General features: G+C 40.4%; 1 protein-coding gene across 1 annotated transcript in view; it reads right to left on the bottom strand.

Annotated features, from left to right (window-relative positions):
- Positions 1 to 20083, bottom strand: part of PREP (prolyl endopeptidase) — a 132570-nt gene that overhangs the window by 85851 nt on the left and 26636 nt on the right. Inside the window, exons 4-6 of the mRNA XM_061427708.1 lie at positions 19063 to 19193; positions 16062 to 16271; positions 11649 to 11770 (exon numbers count right to left, since the gene is read on the bottom strand). Coding sequence (XP_061283692.1) covers positions 11649 to 11770; positions 16062 to 16271; positions 19063 to 19193 — 463 coding nt within the window. The remainder of the gene's footprint in view (positions 1 to 11648; positions 11771 to 16061; positions 16272 to 19062; positions 19194 to 20083) is intronic.

Raw genomic sequence — 20083 nt, 5'->3', positions numbered from 1 at the left:
TAGTTAACTTGCTTTTCCCTTATTTCCTTTTTATACTGTACTAATATAAACTTTTAATTAAGATAAACTTCTTCATAAACTTCCTCTTCATTGACTGCTCTGTGAGTTAAATACTCTTGTTTCTAGTCTTTTATACATTTTCCTTAAGTTTTTCATATACATAGCCAATAAACCAGTGTCCAGAAATTCAGTTTCACCTTATTTTTAAACTGTCCTATATTATTAAGAATATCATTAGCAACATCACAATTGTCACTTTATTAAACGTAACAGAAAGCAGTCTCATTAATAATACTTCATACTTTTGTTCTTTTGTCCTTTAAACAAAGACAGACTCTTATAGCTTAGTGCTTAGAGTCATGCTACATCAATCATAAATGATGGCTAATTCAGCGGCAGTGATTCAGCCAACAGAATGACAGGGCAGTAAAACTCACTGCAAGAACCACACCAAACCTTCGATGACAGCTGTCTCAAGCACATCTAATGAGTTTTTCTCGGTATTTCTGGCTGCACTAAATGGCTACAGCAGTTTATATTTAATCTAAGGCAGGAAGTTCCAAGGGAATTGCTGTTGGGATGCCAATTAAGTCAGTCTCTCTTCCTTACAACTCAGATATTTCATAGCCACTAAACAAATATGCTCAACTGCAAACAACTCTGAATTTTCAAATGCTCATGCATTTGTAAGTCACTGTTGCCCCCAAAATATGTACATTAGGAAATACCTTCTTACACCAAAATGTAATCAGTAACAATGCATATTCAACCACCGCCTCACATTCAGACTATTTCAAGACAGTTTAAAAAACTGAATTTTGGGAATCACTGGAAGGGGAAGACAAAAATACTGTTGATTGTGGAGGAGACCTTGAATCTCGAGAGCAGAAAGCGAATTTGCTGAAATCCAGATAAAAGGAAAACAGAAAAGCAGACGAGCCAAGGGTCCCATCAGGCCTTCATGAACAGTATAAACTCCAGTTCACAGAACACTGTTTTCCTTTAAACAATATGACATCAGAAGAAAAACCGTGGTCTCTGGAATCACTTAATCTCATTCAAAACCACTGACTTTTTCCAACAGGGGTGCAACAATGCTAGCCTGACCGATTATGAAATACATAATTCTTAAGTCACAGCTTCCTTTCACTTTATGTCCATATAATGTTAAGCAAATTTTCCTTAAGTCAAAATGATTTTATTTCATGAAAATCTGCCTCTTATATAAATAAATTTTAACAAAAACAAAATTCTAAGAAATGTAAATAAAATATTTACATTTGTTGATACTAAGTCCACTGATTATATTTCAAACAACACTAACAGGATGAAAGCTAAAACTCTTTACCATTCTTACTACTGACAATTCTTTTTAAAAAAAGTGTATTTCCCTTTAGACACAAGTTACCTTGACAACCTAACTGTATGAGGTCATATGCTGAATTTGGTTAAATATCTTTCAGATCCGATCAGATCAGTCGCTTAGTCATGTCCGACTCTTTGCGACCCCATGAATCCCAGCACACCAGGCCTCTTTAGAAAATGCTAATTAAGAAAGACAGGAATAATATCTTTGATATTATTAATATCTAATAATATTTGTTGATAAAAGTATCTGGAAAAAGAAAAATTCAAATGTATAAAGAATGTGGTATTCACAGAAAGTGTGTTGGTCATTCAATTATGTCCAACCCTTTGTGATCCCATGAACTGCAGCCCACCAGGCTCCTCCGTCCATGGAATTCTCCAGGCAAGAATAACTGGAGTGTGTTGCCATTTCCTTCTCCAGGGGATCCTCCCGACCTAGGGTTGAGCCTAGGTCTCCCACACTGCAGGCACATTCTTTACCATCTAAGCCACTAGGGAAGGTACAAAATATTTGGCAATCTGCTGGTACTTAGCTATTCATTATCCATAACCAGATGACCTTGAAAGATAAAAAAACAAAGCCAAAAGCCATCCTCCCTTGCTCTGGGGTAGATGAGGTTGAAGATAAAACTGTCATAAATGGTAGCTGGTTTTAACAGGAGAATCCGCTGCCAGGTAACTTTCCATCTCCTTTACCGAAGACACAATTTAACATGTGCCACCAACCACAGGCATCTACTATTTAGGGGAGTCAGAGCTGAGGCTGTTTATTCAAGCAACATTTACTGACAGTCTCCTGCAGCTGAGCCAGGCTCTAGAACACACAGATCAGAGCAGGACAGGGCTTTGAAATCGAGGGCTCAGGTGGGAAAGTCAGACACACACATTCACGCACAGATATAAAGTAATACTCTAAACATTAATACTGAGAAATCTCACAGGGAGGGGCGCTGGAAAGAAGAGTGAGATCGGAAAAGGTCTGGGGGAAGGAATGGTCTCTAACTAGTTCTTTAAAGAAAAGCAGAATTCCTCTAAAAATGGTTGCTTGACTTTTCCCATTCTCACAGCTGCTATGATGACACAGTACCGGTTCCAGAGAGCTATACCTAACATACTCATTCTTAAGTACACACCTCACAGACAGCAGCATTTGTAGTGGACGCGGCAGTCTGCTGAAGCACTCGTTCCCCTAGCTGCGGGGCGCTGGAGCAGACAGCACTCAGCTGAGAACCTCAGGGCCTTGTCCTCCCAAGGACATATTCTTTTGGGCTCATCCCACATGCAGAGGTACAAAAGCCCCAATCCCTCACTCCTAGTTAGGCAAATGCTGAAGTGCTAATAACCTAGCTCATAGGAGCTCCCTGTAGGGTTGGCCGAAACCCCTGTCATGACTTACTCAACTTCTCCCCTTCTACCTTCACTCCCCACCATCAGTCAGTTCAGTCACTCAGTCGTGTCCAACTCTTGGCAACCTCACGGACTGCGGCAGGCCAGGCTTCTCTGTCCCCAGCATAGGCAGATGTTTTAAAAGCACTCCCACTAAACCTGACCTGTGACACCATGCAAGGCATTATCTCACCTGGTTTCTCATCCTGACATATTTTATACTATTCAAAGGAAACCTTCTAAAGTGAGGCTTCTGGTTTTGAAGAGGGACACCCAGTCAATAATAGCTGCCATGTGCATTTCCAGTTATCAAAAGGAAGGGCATAAAATATGGGGTTATCAGACTTTATACTTTCATTAAAGAAGCCACATTAATTCACTGAGAAAATTTAACTGTGTGTACTGTGGTATGGAGCCTCACTGAGACAGTATATTTACCAAGGAAACCTTTGACAGACATCACACAAACATCACACAAACTATTCAATGGTGTATGTATTTTATACTTTATTCTGTTAGATTCACATGTGCTGTTCCAACACACACATGACTCAGCACATTTGGGAATACAATCTCTACAGTCAGCTGCCAGCAAACATGAAATTTAGAGATAAGCAGGAACCAGGACAAACCTCAGGGAATCTAGCCCCAAATAATAGGTTTTTATGGAATTTCTTGAGTGAACACCTCACGGAGGTGTCACCGCGATCCATTCAGACCAGAGTCTGGGTCAGGCTGCTCTGTGTTCACAAGCAGTCAGCATTTCTACCACTCGCTCATTTGAGGCTTTTTTAAAAAAATAGGAAATCAACCAAAATAAGTGTTAAATTAAACTAATACACTGACAATAGCAATTTCTCTAGAGAACAGGATCTTTGTATTTTAAACAATAAACTTATTACTAGCATAAAAATCCTGAAGTAGATGAATCTGGTTATTTTTAGTCTCAATATAGTAAAAAAAAACAGCTGGGCTTTCCAGATGACCTGAATAAGCCAGCTTTTCTTCATGCACCTCTTATTAAGAGAAAATTGACAGACGATCACTTCTTAATGTTTTAAACTCTCAACCTTAATGTTTTAAATTACCTCCAAAACTGTCTTCCAAAACATCAAGACACATAACTAATATTTACATATATACAGAATATGTGGACTTTCATCAAACTTATTATCCTTTTCAAAAAAAAAAGCTCTTAACTGTTTTATGCTAGAGCTTCTGGACTCCATGGTTACATAGTCTTGTGTTAATAACCAAATCTTCACGGACATGACATTTCTTTAATATGTATCACTTTTTCTACTTAGAAACCAACAAGAAGAGGGTGGAGGAAGTTTTTTCATAACTTGAAAGTACATGCACTTTTTCAAAGTGAGAAAAGTCTTTTATATATTACCACAAAGAATTAATTGCATGTATAAGAAAAGTACACTGAAAAGCAGCGAGACTTAAAATTGCCTGGGAAATTAACAAAAGGAGTGACAATGGATTTTAATAGCATTTGAGAGCTAACCATGTTCCTCTCAGAGCAAAAAACTATCAATTTTATTTCATAGACTCTTTTGGATTCTTTTCATAGTAGTTGTGAATCATAGCAACTTATCTTTAATATTATGTATGTTTCCAAAATATAATCTAGGAAAACTTTCAAATGTCAAACTAATCACCTAAAGGGACAGCTTTTCATTTATGGGACTCATTATGGATTTGTTATAAAAACAGGAGACAGTATCAGCAGCAGACACACCGGGTGGTCATTTATAAGCAGTGTGATAAGCACTGACATAAACATTTCTAATGGGTAGTCCTGAAATCAGCTTTCCCAATACTGGGTGCTACCACAGCAAGGAGGGAGAAAAGAAAGAAACCCCAGCACTCTAGAATATGTTGTTGCGTATGCCAGAAACAGATATATAAGAACATTCTAAGAGAAGAAAACACATTCAAAGTAAAATGGGCAACGGAGGTCTCAACATGTTATAGTCACTCTTTCTCATCTACCTGATTGTTTCTCTGGCACATGAGCCTGGTTATATAAGAATTTACTGTTCTCTTTTCTCCCCTACTGAGCTGTAGGGTGGTGGTTGGGGGCAGCTGAGAAGCTGAGAAAAGTGATGATCAACAAATCCAATTTTCTAAGGCAAAAACAATTCTCCCCCATCAGAAGCTGTTTCATGAATTCAGAGCAGTGCCCCCTGCAGCCTTTCTCACATCCAGGTCTTTAGTTTGGCTTCCTGGCTTTCTGCCTTCCCCACCACGCTCTGCCCTGCGTGTCCAGCAGCATGACGGAGCTTATTGCTTCGTGCAATGCCAGTGAAAGAGAGGACGAGAGTGGTGAGCCTTGGACACACACGGTCCGATCAGGAGTACCCCCAGGACTGAAACAAGGACCGCTTCTCCTGAGATGAACAGACGGAATCCGTCTTCAGGAGCCAGGGAAAGTACACCCCCTGGGACAGCACAAGGGGGTGAAGGGCCACCCACCAGCACATATGCCGGCAGCCTCAGGTTCAAGCACCAAAGTTAAGGTCAAGAGGACAAGGGTGTCCTTAAAATGGCACACAAACTGAACATGATGGGAAGTCCGTCATGGATCACCCCCCGCCCGAAGCCTCTCTGTCAACTTAAAAATGTTTATTTAGTGTAGTTTACTACAGACAAACATCCTCCATCAGGGCCAGAGCCTGCCCATCTCTGCTCCTATGTACCACCTGACCCTGGCACAGTGGTGGACCTAGGGTAAGGGCTTCCAGGTATTTGGGGAGTAAATACGTGAACTGTGTTGACCAGGAAGAGAGCTGCCGAACAGTTAATGCTCAGGGCCAAAACTATCCAACAAGAAAGGGGCAGGTGAGGCAGAGTTTCCTGAGGAACACTGGACTCGACTGCGCTTGCCCTATAGGGCTACGCTGGGCACACCAGTGTCTACAGGATCTTTATGTGCATGAACCTCAGCAGCAGAAGAGGGAGTACAGAAATGTACATCCTGAATGCCCACAAAGAGTTAAGCATTAGGTAACGATTTTACACGTTGACATATGTGTAACATATACAAACATGTACACAAACACAGTTGACCCTTGAGTAAGATGACTCTACTTACACACGGATTTTTTTCAACAGTAAATACTACAGTGCGACAAAGACCAGGATTGGTTGAATCTGTGGATGTAAATAGTGGACATGGAGGAACAACATATACAAAGTTCTTAAGTTATTAGGATACTAACTTAATAATCTGATTAAGTTATTAGGACCCTTAACCCCCACACTGTTCAAGAGTCAGCTGTATATGCATATCTTAATTACTAGGGATCACAGTGAACATATGAAGATGGTTTATGCAGACATGTGATAAACATTAAGATCAGTATTTGTTGTTTAGTGGCTCAGTCATGTTCGACTCTTTGTGACCCCATGAACTGTAGCCCACCAGGCCCCTCTGTCCATAGAATTCTCCAGGCAAGAATATTGGAGTGGGTAGACATTTCCTTCTCCAGAAGATCTTCCCAACCCAGGGATCAAACTTGTATCTCCTGCTTGGTAGGATTTTTTACCACTGAGCCACCAGAGAAGCCCAAGGGATTACCTTTGTTAAAAAACAAACCTCCCCCGTTCCTAACTTCCCCCAAGAATTAGGTACAACAGAATTAGGTCCTCAGTGTAGGATTCAGCTGTATATCACAAAGAGGCTGGGCATTTTCTCTTTAGTCCCTGCTAAAGGGATGTGATGTGTTTTCAGAATCTATACTCCAGAGCACCCTCTGCTGGGAGAAGTGTCTCAAAATGCTTGCTTTGTGTGCATGTGTGTTTTTAACGCTCTACAAATCACTTTAAAATAGATTTGGGGTGGCGTGGGGCGGTGGAGTGGAGGGTGTCCAAAAGAATCTTCTAAAACATGGTTTTTCTTACCCTCCCACAACCCTGCCCTCCAACAGAAACCTCACAGTCTACCTTACATAATAACTGACATCACTGTCCCTCCAAGCCAGATGCCAGGTATGTTTCATGTTACACCCAGGAGGCATAAGGCAGCTGCAGTTCTGTGATCCCAGCAGCTGGAGGTGTGCAGGGACCAAGGGCAGAAGGCCTGGGCTGGCAGGTGAGGAGGGCAGTGCTGAACACTGCCTGCACATCCAGGATGGAGGGACCGGTGGACATGGGTTCTCCTGGAACAAGAGGCACCAGGAGGGCAGCTGGTAGGTAGCTCCAGGCACCTGGAAAGGTCCCTGCTGAAAAAGGATGGAAAGCAGGGGCGGCAGAGAGGCAGGAACCTCAAGGGAATTTTGCTGAGAGGAGAAGGTTTGGGGGAAGGGAAGATGATGGCCAAGGTCAGCCAGAATTTAAGGTTCACACGAGGGAATGCGTGGTTCCAAAGTCCAGAGGTTCCCAGAATTGAGGGGATCTCACTGCAAAAGGAGGCCACAAAGAGCTGGTGCCAGGCACCAGTCATGACTGAGAGCCACGAGGAGACAGGGACAAACAGCTCCAGAGGAGTAAAAGTTCCCTTCCCCTTCTCTAACTCCTCCCCCGTTGGCCACTGGAGAATCTAAAGCACCATGAAAACATACTTGGAGAGCTGATGTGACCTGCCCAAGGTCACACAGACAGGACTAAAATTAAAATCTCCTGATTTGTGCTCCAGTCCACCCCTGTCACTAGAGTGACGGATCCTCCAATGAGAGATGCTGTTAGGTGTATTCACAAAATACTAGATTCAAAATGACAATCCCCAGTGGCTCAGATGGTAAAGAATCTGCCTGTAATGCAGGAGACTGAGGTTCAATCCCTGGTTCCAGAAGATCCCCTGGAGAAGGGAATGGCAACTCACTCCAGTATTCTTGGCTGAAGAATTCCTTGGACAGAGGAGTCTGGCGGGCTATAGTCCATGGTGTCATAAAGAGTTGGACATGACTGAGTAACTAACACAAAAGGCAACTATTGAAAAATAAAAGTAACAACCACAGCACGTGCATTTGGAGTGTGGATATGATTGGGACTACTGCTTTCCTCTAAGGTGCAGGTCACTAAACAAACACTGTTAGAAGACTTCCTGGTGGCCCTGTGGTTAAGACTCCATGCCTCCACTGCAAGGGTACAGGTTCAATCCTTGGTCAGGATACTAAAAGATCCCATATGTCACAAAGTGCAGCAAAAAAAAAAAATTTTTAAAAAAAGGAGTTGGGGGTGGGGTTGTTAGGAAACCATCTGCTTCATGTGCAGTGAACACCCTGAGCAAGCTCTGCACCAGGCATGGTACTTCTGGTCCAGCCAGCCTATAGCACACCTGTTTCTTGGACTGTCTTGGGATTTATCACACGTCATTGACAGGTTCAAGAAACTCCCACATTGAGACTTTTTGCACAACCTAGATTTTTCTGACCTGGAACTGAATCATCAATTCAGGGTAGACCCAGGCTTCTGTAGGCTCAGAACTATAGCATCCGTGTTTAAGGGACGAAGGTATTCTTTCATGTAGCCAGAAATTCCTCTCAGCAGGACCTGCCCAACTCACTCCGGCCACTGAAAGGGTGACATCTAACAAAATCCCTCAAGCAGCTGGAATACAGCTTAATGAAATCTACACGCAGTTTGTGTCTACTAAGCCTACCGGTTTGCTTACGACTTCCTCTGCACAATTCGCTCATCAGGGCGCTCATCCAGTATAAAGTTCCTCAGGACTCACTGGACACATCTCATGAATTTCTGTTTTTCTATTTAACAACTTCATTTATTGCTTCTGTGCAATACAGATGCAGCTCTCCAATTACTGCTGCTGCTGCTAAGTCGCTTCAGTCGTGTCCGACTCTGTGCGATCCCAGAGATGGCAGCCCACCAGGCTCCTGTGTCCCTGGGATTCTCCAGGCAAGAACACTGGAGTGGCTTGCCATTCCTTCTCCAATGCATGAAAGTGAAAAGTGAAAGTGAAGTCGCTCAGTCATGTCCGCCTCTTAGCGACCCCGTGGACTGCAGCCCACCAGGCTCCTCCGTCCATGGGATTTTCCAGGCAAGAGTGCTGGAGTGGGGTGTCATTGCCTTCTCCGTTTACTACCATTCTTTAAATGGTCATTCCTGCTGTTTTCACATGACCTCTTACCTTTTGTCAAGGGAGGCAGAGGGCATGCTGATTAAGAAGATACAGGCTGTGGGTCTAACATACCCAGCAGGCAATTCCAATCATAGATTTGCAAGCTAATCATACTCGCAGGTATTTTATTTTGTCTATGCAATGAAATGATCACTGTTCTCTAAAGGTTATGGTAAAGATTATACTAGATGAACTACACAGAGTGAATACCTACTGAGTGAATGATAGAAGGATCACTCAAACTATTTAAATTTGCTTTTCCTTTCAGTTGCCTAGCCACAGAATTGAATATGTGTATATATATATATATAAATATATATGTTAAATGCAAATACGATATGTTTCAACTGTTATTTTTAAAAACTGGCTACTAATAGCAGCATTATTCACAATCGTGCTGTGGAAACACCTCAAGTGTACTTACAGATGACTGGATAAGCAAAGTGTAGTACATGTACACAATCGAATATTATTCACTTTTTAAAATGATGGAAACTCTGACACATGCTATAACATCTAAATAAACCTTGAAGCTCTTATGCCAAGTCTGTGCTCGGTTGCTTCAGTCGTTTCCGACTCTTTGCGACCTCATGGACGACAGCCCGCCAGGCTCCTCTGTCCATGGGGATTCTACAGGCAATAATACTGGAGTGGGTTGCCATGCCCTCCTCCAGGAGATCTTCCCAACCCAGGGATCAAACCCAGGTCTCCATCACAAATGGATAAATTCTATATAATGACATTTACACAAGGTACCTCGAGCAGTCAAATATATAAAGAGACAGAAAGTAGAATGGTGGTTACCAGGGCCTGGGCAGAAGAGGGGATGAAGAGTTATCATTTAATGCATACAGAGCTTCAGTTTCACAAGATGAAGAAGTTCTAGAGACAGACAGGGGTAACGGTTGTGCAATAATGTGAACACACTTAGTGTAATTGTACTCTATAAATGATTAAGCTGATAAATTTAGTTGATGATTAAACTGATAAATTTTATGTTAACTATACTTTACCATGATTTTTAAAAACAAAAACAAACAAAAAAAACTAGCTGCTTCAATTAAATGCTAGTAAAGAGATGTGAGCAAGGAGTTACATGTGTATTCTGCAGTGAAGATTGTTTTCTTTCAGACTAATTTGTTAAGATCAGTATTCTGGAACTTACTTTTAGTTGCATTTCATTTTATCAATAAAATAATTTTACCTTTATTAAAATACATCTGCTATAATGTTTCTCCATCAACATCTCTCCCCACAAAAGGTGAAAAGAAACACATGAACTAACATGACATTTTCTGGGGTAGTATATTTACCTTCCTAATTGTTTCACTCAAATGAAGATACAAATTTATATCATTTTATAAACAAACACCTACTATCTGCAGAATGCAGAAGCCTTAGGTGTGAGGAGAAGCTGGACCAAGATGAAAACTTAGTATAATAATCTACAAAGAGTCAGAAAAACCACAGAAACAAATATGTGAGAAAAATGACAACAGTAACTATACAAGAAAAGCTTGTAGGATGGGAAGTTAGGTGGGGAAGACAAAGCATGAAAGAAGGGCATAACTTCAGGTGATAATATATAAGTCCTATAAATTCACTGTAAACACACTGTGTTAAAGTCTGGCAAACTTTTTCTAGTAAGGGCAAGAAAGTATTTTCAGCTTTTTGGGCCATGTGGCCTTCTGTGGCAACAAGTCAACTCTGCTATTATAGCCTGAAAGCAGCCACAGAGAGTAAGTAAACAAACGGGTGTGGCTGTGTTCCAAGAAAACTTTATTTACAAAAGCTGGCAGCAGGCCAGATTTCAGTTGTGGGCAACAGTTTGCCAACTATGGTTCTAGAGAAACAAAATAAATAAAAGGACAATGTGGAATAAAGTGGATTAATGAATGAGGACTGAAATACCGTGGATTCCTATTCCATCCCCCAGTGAATCAGACCCATGTTCAGAAGTTCACATCTAAAATGCCCTTTCATACCAAAGTTCTAACTATATCCCAGAGAAGACATAAGAGGCTCAATGGACTAAAAAGTTTCTAGTGAATCGCTCACTCCCAGTAAGAATGGGGTGATAGCTCTCCTATATGAAAACATTGAGAATGCTTTTATATCTTAAAAAAATATATATTTCATATATATATATATATATATATATATATATATATTTCATATATATATATATATATAAATGAGCTGACAAAAGCCTAATTCTTATTCTAAGCATTTTTAAGTTTTTTTAACAGCTGATTCTCAAGATGCAGAATAAAATCTGGGAGAGTAACTACAAAGATGTATCACTTCACCAGAGGCTCTTTCTTATCAAGACCGGGAAGGTATGAACCATCTGTGAGATGCATAAACATCCAAAAGACACACTTTTGAATGTAAAAACAAGTAAACAAGAAGCATGAAGAGCACCGCTGTATAAAAAAGAAAAGCAAACACTCTTCGCCCTCACTCTCACTTGTGTAAAAAGAGACTTCTGGACGAAAACTCTTTTCATCTCTGAGATTAGGATCAAGTTTTGAAATATTCATGTTCTACTTTGCATTACTTTGTACTTTTACATTTTTACCATAAGCATGTATTACTTTTAGTACTGAGATTTTTATGTTGAGATTACCTTTAAAAGATTTATCACCTTCGCTATTAAGAGTACACTTGAGGTCTAATATTTTTAACAAAAGAATATTCAACTTCTTTTCCACTATCCATAAGGATCACCATGTAAAGAGAATATTTATATACACAATCCATGACAGATGCTATTTGTGGATAAAATTTCATGGTAGTACAATACCTCAGCTCCACCCATCCACTTAGGCTCATCAGGAAACTCAGCACACAAAATATCTTCTGACTGATCAGTCCCCAACACATGGTAGCAGAGCTTTTGGTGGAGATTGGTGGATGTTTCTGTGCCTGAAGGGGTTAAAAATGTACACTGAAACGCAGCTGACAATTTTAAGAAAATCTATTCTTCCCACAGTAGACAATGCTAGAAGCATCTAAAAAGCTAAGTATCTGGTTATAGGATTATCCAATACAAAGTCAATATACCATAGTTAATCACTTTTCTATATACTAGCAATGAAAAAGTGGAATTTGAAATTAAAAACACAATACCATTTACATTAGCAGTTCCCCAAATGGAATGCTTAGGTATAAATCTAAGAAAATATGTATAAGATATATAGGACAAAAATTACACAACTGATGAAAGAAATCAAAGAATAAATCAACAGAAAGATATACTCAATATCTTATGGAAGACACTCAATATTGTCAAGATGTCAATTCTTTTCAACTTGATCTACAGATTCAGTGCAATCCCAGTCAGAATCTCAGCAAGTTATTTCGTGGACATGGACAAACTGATCCTAAAGTTTACGTGGAGAGGCAAAAGACCTGGAAGAGCCAACACAATATTCAAAGAAGAGAACAAAGTTGGAGCACCTTCACTACCCAACTTCAAGATTTATTACATGGAATCAAGACAGGGTGGTATTAGCAAAAGAACAAACAGATCAAGAGAACAGAGTAGAGAGCCCCACATAAAAAAAGTCAATGGATCTTTGATAAAGAAAAAAGGCAATACAGTGAAGAAAAGACAGTCCCTTCAACAAATGGTGCTGTAACAACTGGGCATCCCCGTGCAAAAAATGAATCAAGACAGAGGCCTTACACACTTTGCAAAAATTAACCCAAAATGGATTGCAGGCTTTATAATGCAAATGCAATCAAGAAACTCCTATAAGAGAGACCTCCCTGGTGGCCTAGTGGTTAAGACTTCATGCTTCCACTGCAGTGGGCATGGGGTTTGATCCCTGGTTGGTGGACTGAGATCCCACATGCTGTGTGGTCCAAAAAAATAAAAAAAACTCCCCCAAAACTTCTAAAAGATAACGCAGAAGAAAACCTAGATGACCTTGGGTCTGGTGATGACTTTTTAGATACAACACCAAAGGCATAAAAGAAATACTGATAAGTCAGACTTCATTAAAATTAAAACCTTCTGCTCCATGAAAGACACTGTTAAGAGAATGAAAAGACAAGCCACAGATTGGGAGAAAATATTTGCAAAAGACACATCTGATAAAGGACTGTTATCCAAAATATACGAAGAATTTTAAAAACTCAACAATAGGAAAACAAAGACCAAAATAAGAAAACAAATTTTAAAAAGGGCCAAAGACCTTAACAGACCTGAGCCTCCCAAAGAAGATACAGGAAAATAAGCATATGAAAAGATGCTCTGCAGCATGCGTCAAGGAATTGCAAATTAAAACAAGGAGATGCTACTACATACCTATTAGAATGGCCAAAACCCAGAAAACATCACACCACCAAATGCTGGCCAAGATGTGGAATAACAGGAATTCTCATTCATTGCTGGTGGAAATGTAATTGTACAGCCACTTCAGGACATAGTCTGGCGGTTTCTTACAAAACTAAACATAAAAGATGCAGAAACTATGTTCACTGGTATTTATCCAAATTAGCTGCAAACTTAAATCAACACAAAAATCTGTACACAGGGGTTAACAGCAACTTTATTCATAAATGCCAAAACTTGGAAGCAACCAAGATGTACTTCAGAGGTGAATGGATAAACAAACTACAGTACATCTAGACAATGGAATGTTATTCAGTGCTAAAAAGAACTGAGCTACCAAGCCACAAAAACATATGGCGAAAACTTAAATACACATTAGTAAGTGAAAGAAGTCAACCTGAAAGGCTACATACTATATGATTCCAAGTATATGACACTCTGGAAAAGGCAAAGTTATAGGGACAGTAAAAATATCAGTGGTTGCCAGGGACTGGCAGAGGAAGGAAGGATGCACAGGTGGAACACAGAGGATTATGAAGGCAGTGAAAATGCTACAATGCTGGATGCATATCATTATACATTTGCGCAAACCGAGAGTGAACTCTGATGTCAACTATGGATTTGGGGTGATTATGATGTGTCCATGTAGGCTCATCTATTGTAGCCTCTGGTGGGGATGTTGATAATGGGGGAGGCTATGCATGGATAAGGAACAGAGGGTATATGGGAAATCTTGGTACCTTCTACTCAATTCTGGTGTAAATCTAAATCTGCTCTAAAAGATGAAGCCTACTCATAGCTACAGAGAACAAACTGGTGGTTGCCAGAGGGGAGAGGGGTGGGAGGATGGGCAATATAGGTAAACAGGATTAGAGGTGCAAACTTCCCATTCCCAAATAAATGTCACAAGAATACAATGTACAGCACAGGGAATTTAGTCAACAATTTGTAATAACTTTGTATGGTGACAGATGGTAATGACTTATGATGATGAATATTTTTATAATGCATAAAAATACTGAATAACAACAACAACAAAAGATTAAGTCTATTTAAAAAAAAACAGAGGGTTAAGTATCAGTTGATTATCACCCTAGAAATAATCACACATATTTGCTGATTTTGGATGTTTGATAAAATGTTGAAGGTTGATAAAATGTTGAAGGAAAAAAGAAAAAAGATACCATCACATGAAAAAAAAAAAAAGTTTTACAGTACTTGGTGATTCTCCATGGGCTTTCTAGGAACACTGGTAAGAAACACAGGACCAGAATTGCTTAGCCTCACTCAGTAAGTCCTCTACCACACAAGCTGAGAGGCTGTTGAGGTCTTCCAGACAAGAGGACAGCAAAATTACAGCTGGGAGATGTCGGTTTTCTTAAATCAACCACGGTTACTAATTATAACTATTTCTGCCAATGGAAGTTGAGGTTAAATAATAATTTTCATGCTTTTCCAGAAGTTAACTTAGTAACACTGTCCTCTAACAAGAAACAGCTAGTGATAAACTTTTTTGGTCTCCTGGGACTTGGAAACAACCCTTTTCTAACTCAGTAGCACTCTTAACACAGGCAGCTAATTCAGTACACAGAGCACAGAGAGCTTTCTTTAGCCAGCATCCTTGAATAAAAAGCCTACTCTTAATTCCTCCTGTAGTTCATTGGTTGAACTAAGAAAAAGGTACTACAGTAATCTAATCAAAGGCAGCAAAAGCTAACTGTAGCTGAAAAAAATGAAAAGCATAATAGACTCACTCCCAACTCATCTTGGGGGAAAAGAGAAAAGAACATGTATCCCCAACGATATAGCAATTCATGACAAGGGGACAGCACGTGCAGGAGAAAGCACTGGACTAGCCTTGCTTCCTGCTAGCCCACACACTGCCAAAAGTAACTGAAACCCTGCACCCCAGCTCCAAATCTTCAGCAAACAGATGGTAAAACCCACCTGTAAAGACCAACCAAAACAACATGAAAATGCTTTACACCACATGGAAATAAGGAGTAGCATAAAGAAGATGATGCTGACAGCTTGTACCAGTAAGGTACAAGCTATAGTGTCCTTCCTACCTAGGAAGGTGAGAGGTAAAGGGAAAAAAGGGGACCAGTTGCACATAACAGGATCTCTGTGCAACTCAAAAGGAGAACACATGCCCCGGAAGTTAACAAGGACAAAAGTGTCAAGACAAATGTGACCAACAGATGACCTGCAACTTCTGAGAGGAAGAGATGTGATTACTGTAAAACTTTATCATCACTCATTAAACCTCATTAAATAAGTCGGTTTTATTTTTTTAAAAAATCCATTTTCTCCATGACCCTCTTGGGAGAGAGACTACATCTGTGAAGAATAGACACTGCAATAAAAATGGCTCCAATTTTTCACAATTCCCTGTATTTGTCTCCCTACCCTTGAATGGCCCTGTGGCTTGCTTTGGCCAAAAGAAAGCAGTGAAGTGATGTTCCAGGAGCAAGCCCAGGCATCAAGGAGGTCGTGCCTTTCGGCTCTCTCTTGAAGAGCTGTTGTGCACACAAGCCCGGGCTGGCCTGCTAGAGGATGAGACCACATGGAGCATCATGGAGGCCCCAGACATGTTCAACTGACTGGCAGCTAATCACAGGTACATGACAGAATTCAGCTACACCCAGAACTGCCTGGCCAATTTGCAGACTCACGAGCAAAAATAAATGGTCATTATTGTGAACCACAAAGTTTTGGCAGATCTGTTACACAACAATGGTAACAGATACAACATCCTTCAAGGAAACATGGTTCTAGACCAAGCAACCTCTATGCAGGGTCTAGCTTCTTCTCTAAGTTATGTGGAGACACACTTCATTTCATGAAAAAGGTGCTTCATCTCAAGTCGCAACCTACCATCACTTTTCCCATCCTGTTGCGGGTATGCATTGTAGAACATCCCCTTCCCGTCATGGGTCCAGGCCATACAACTGAACTTGACTCTTTCAAGCACATCTGGAAGCTCTTTGGCACCATCGACTTTCATGAACTTGATGGTCACCCAGTCGGAGCCGCTGGCACTCAGACCATAGGCAAAATATTCACCATCCTCACTGAATGCATAGCCTAAGGGACACATGAGAAATTGTCAGTGAACATGGGAACTCAACTCCCAGCCTTGCCCACTGTCCGCCATGCTGACAAGGGTTTTCCCATCACATATGGAGGCAGAAAGCGGCAACAGGAGGAGCAGGAATCTGGTAATGAGAATCCTGGGGCTCACCCAGGACTTGCAGGAATTTGTCTTATGACCTTGGACAAATTCTCTAACCTTTCCAAATATGACCACTAGGATGCTTCCATTTAAAATTTTCTATAATTCAATAAGTAGCTCATTTAAAAGCAGAGCTCATCTGGGATTTCAGCATATTTTATTTATATTCAGAGGGAGGGGAAAGGGAGGAAGGAAACTGCTTCTAGAGTAATGACTGAATGTAACAGAACTAAACTAGAACCATTATCTAATTTTTGGAATGGATTCCAAACTACTTGAAATCACTCCTTCCGACCTCATTTTCTGAGAATTGCTAGCACGCAAGGATTAACATTCACACCATCTGACAACCAAAAGCCCAGGTAAATGAAGCCCGAGGGTTTGCAGTGAAGACTCACGCAGTGCATATTTCAAAAGTGACAGTGAAAAATAAGGCAAGCAACACCGCAGATGAACGAGCGCACCACGCCCCACTCTCTGGGGCTGTCACAGACTGAACGTCCTAACCACTGTGGGATGCTTCCTGACCAATATTTATGTTTCCATTGGCTTTTATGATCATAAAGAATGTGTAATATTTGGCACCAGGCACCAGAGATATCCTCTTATGATGTCTGCTAACCTTCACTGGAGGCTGAAAATCATCCTAAGAAACCAAACTACTTTCAGAGGTTTCCTACTATTTTGAAAGGAACTTCTATGAGTGAAAAATAAAGTTAAAATTTCATAAAACCTATTTATTAATCATTTATAATTCCTATAAAGCATCCAGGCTCATATGTATATAAATACAGAAAAGGGTCAAGAAAGTAATGGAGTAAATATTCATTTCTTTTTGTCTGCATAAGTTATATATAATTTAAAAAATTTCAGGGAAAATGCAAATAAAATATTTTGACTTTAAAATGTATATTTTAAAAAAATCATACACTATGAAAAGAATCTGAATGTCTGTTGTTGTGTTAGTTGCTCAGTTCAGTTCAGTTGCTCAGTCGTGTCCAACTCTTAGCGACCCCATGAATTGCAGCATGCCAGGCCTCCCTGTCCATCACCAACTCCCGGAGTTCACTCAAACACACATCCTTCAAGTCAGTGATGCCATCCAGCCATCTCATCCTCTGTCGTTCCCTTCTCCTCCTGCCCCCAATCCCTCCCAGCATCAGAGTCTTTTCCAATAAGTCAACTCTTCGCATGAGGTGGCCAAAGTACTGGAGTTTCAGCTCAGTCGTGTCCAACTCTTTGCAACCCCATGGACTGTACTTGCCAGGCCCCTCTGTCCATGGAATTCTCCAGGCAAGAATACTGGAGTGGGTTGCCATTTCCTTCTCCAATAATATGGTCTTCAGAAAACTCAAAGACTGAGACCAAGTTCCATGTCTAATTTACCATGTTATCCATCGGGGCCTGTATGTGACAAACATTACAGAAAAAAGTTTTTGGAATGTATTATTGAAGTGAGAAACAAGAGCCTGTTATAATGAAGTCCTTCTGGGTGAGTTGCAAGATAGACTTTGGTTAAAATGAAGTGAGTTTCTATTTAGAGTATATTACTGCACAGTATCAGTGTATTAAATTCTTTCACAACTCTAAGATCAAATTTAACAAAGAATACTCACAATAAACTTGCTGGCGTCTTATTTCCAATACTGATTATGATTACTCTCAGTACTAATTAGACTAAGGATCATCATTTACATATACAGCCTAGTCGGGGAGAGGAAGAGGAAGCACTAAATGACTAACTGACTTTATAAAGGGGTCTTTGCACACATCTGCTGAAACAGGGCTCTTTAATTTCCATCTAATCGATTACAGGACTTCAGAGTTCCAACTGCTCAATTTTGTAGGGCTGAATCTACACTTGTGCTTTTTCAAAAATAGAATATGCTGAGCCAACTCAACTAAACATCTAGAATACTAGTCGGTGATGATTCTCAGAGTGTGCAATTTTTAAATCATAGATAGATACAGTGTATAGACAATATTCTTACCCTAAAGTTGGGTGTTTATGGCACAAAACTGGAGTAATCTTATTGACTCTGGAGTTTATTTTGGGGGAAGTTACTTAGGAGACATACAGCAGCTGAATACATATTTTTGCATATAGCAAAACTTATTCATCCTCAGGGGACAAAGGATCAAGTTGTCTAATTTCTACAAGATTGTGTTTTATACTTTTAATCCTAACATCATAACAATCAACTAAATTTTAAAACTCATCAGTTTTTCTTATCAAGGAAGTAGACTTCATATTCTTTCCTGTTTTACATGTACAGTTAAAACATTCTTTGTACAACTTAAATTTCTTTAGGAAGAGAATTAATTTTTTTTCCAAATACAGGTAGGTCGCAGAGATGCTACAGAAAGTGGTGGTGATACTTCAAGATCCCAGAAGCCCTAGAAGCTAATTTAGGTCCAGTGTGAATTATTCTCTAGTTCTGCTTCATGCTGTCAGAAGGTGTGACCACTCGTGTGTTCTAAATATACTGTGCCGAAATCAGCTTTCCCGACATTGCATGTGCTTCTGTTTCACAATATGGTTCACACTCTGTCTGGTCTCTCAAGGGTGGGACGACTGCACCCACATCAGAGCTGTCAGCGCGGGCCCCAGGACTCCCGCAGGCCTGGCTACGGAGCCCTCACCTCGGAGTGCCACTGTGCCATCATCGGAGAGTGTGTTGGGGTCGAGGAACACTCTGGCTTCACCCTCTAAAGAATCCTGTACATATAATACTCGTTGGTTCTGCAAACCTGTATTGTAAAAATAGAAATACCTGGGGGACAGAGACGGTCTTTATTTAGTTGTGGAGTAAAACCAAACACATAAAAACAAAAGGAAAAACAACATACAAAGCTACAATTGCACATAGGCTGTGCCAGGGGACTACAGTGGAAGGTCCCACCAGCTCCCTGTACCTAGAATTTGTTACTTGAATTGCTTTAGGTATTAAAACAATTCACTGTGATTCTGCACATCAGCTAAATAAAGTCTGCTTTATATGCTAAAATGAAAACCGATATTCAGTAAAGCAGTAACTTTTTCTTTTCAATGGAGAAGACAGCAGATTTGCTAAAATGTACCAGTTCCCTTCCTTAGTCATGCTCCTAGGGCAAGGGGCGGGCAAACTTTTTCTGTAATGAGCAAGACTGCAAATTATTTAGGCTTTGGGCACCATACAGACTCAATCCTGCAGTTGTGGTATAAAGCAGCCATGAATAACACACAAGCAAATGACCATGGCTGTGTGCCATTTAAACTTCATTTGCAAAGTAGGAGGTGGGCGAGGCTTGGCATGCAGAGCATACTTTGCTGATTTCTGTGTCGGGGGAGTCTAATAATTTCTAAAGTGAATCTGTGGTAGTGGTTCCAAAAAGACTTAAAAGGCGAACAAGAGGCTATGTTTTAAGTGAGTGTCAGAAGGAGAGGAACAAGAGAGGTGAATTAATGGGTGCTCCCTCTTGGCCTACTGCCATTCTTGGATGGAAGAAAGGCATCTAATAAAGTCTTTTCATGTAGCATAAGCCAAAGAGGATTAATTTTAGAGGCAAATAAATCCCCACTGCTGTCTATGAATCATGCTATCTCACCAATTACTAGCCACAAGATAACAACTACTTCCTACAGTCTAGTTTCATCCTAGGACACATCTCTGCCAAATTTCTT

Source organism: Bos javanicus, chromosome 9 (genome assembly GCF_032452875.1).
Source record: "Bos javanicus breed banteng chromosome 9, ARS-OSU_banteng_1.0, whole genome shotgun sequence".
NCBI lineage: Eukaryota > Metazoa > Chordata > Mammalia > Artiodactyla > Bovidae > Bos > Bos javanicus.
The sequence above is the reverse complement of the archived record's forward strand: the minus strand, read 5'-3'. Positions and strand labels throughout refer to the sequence as shown.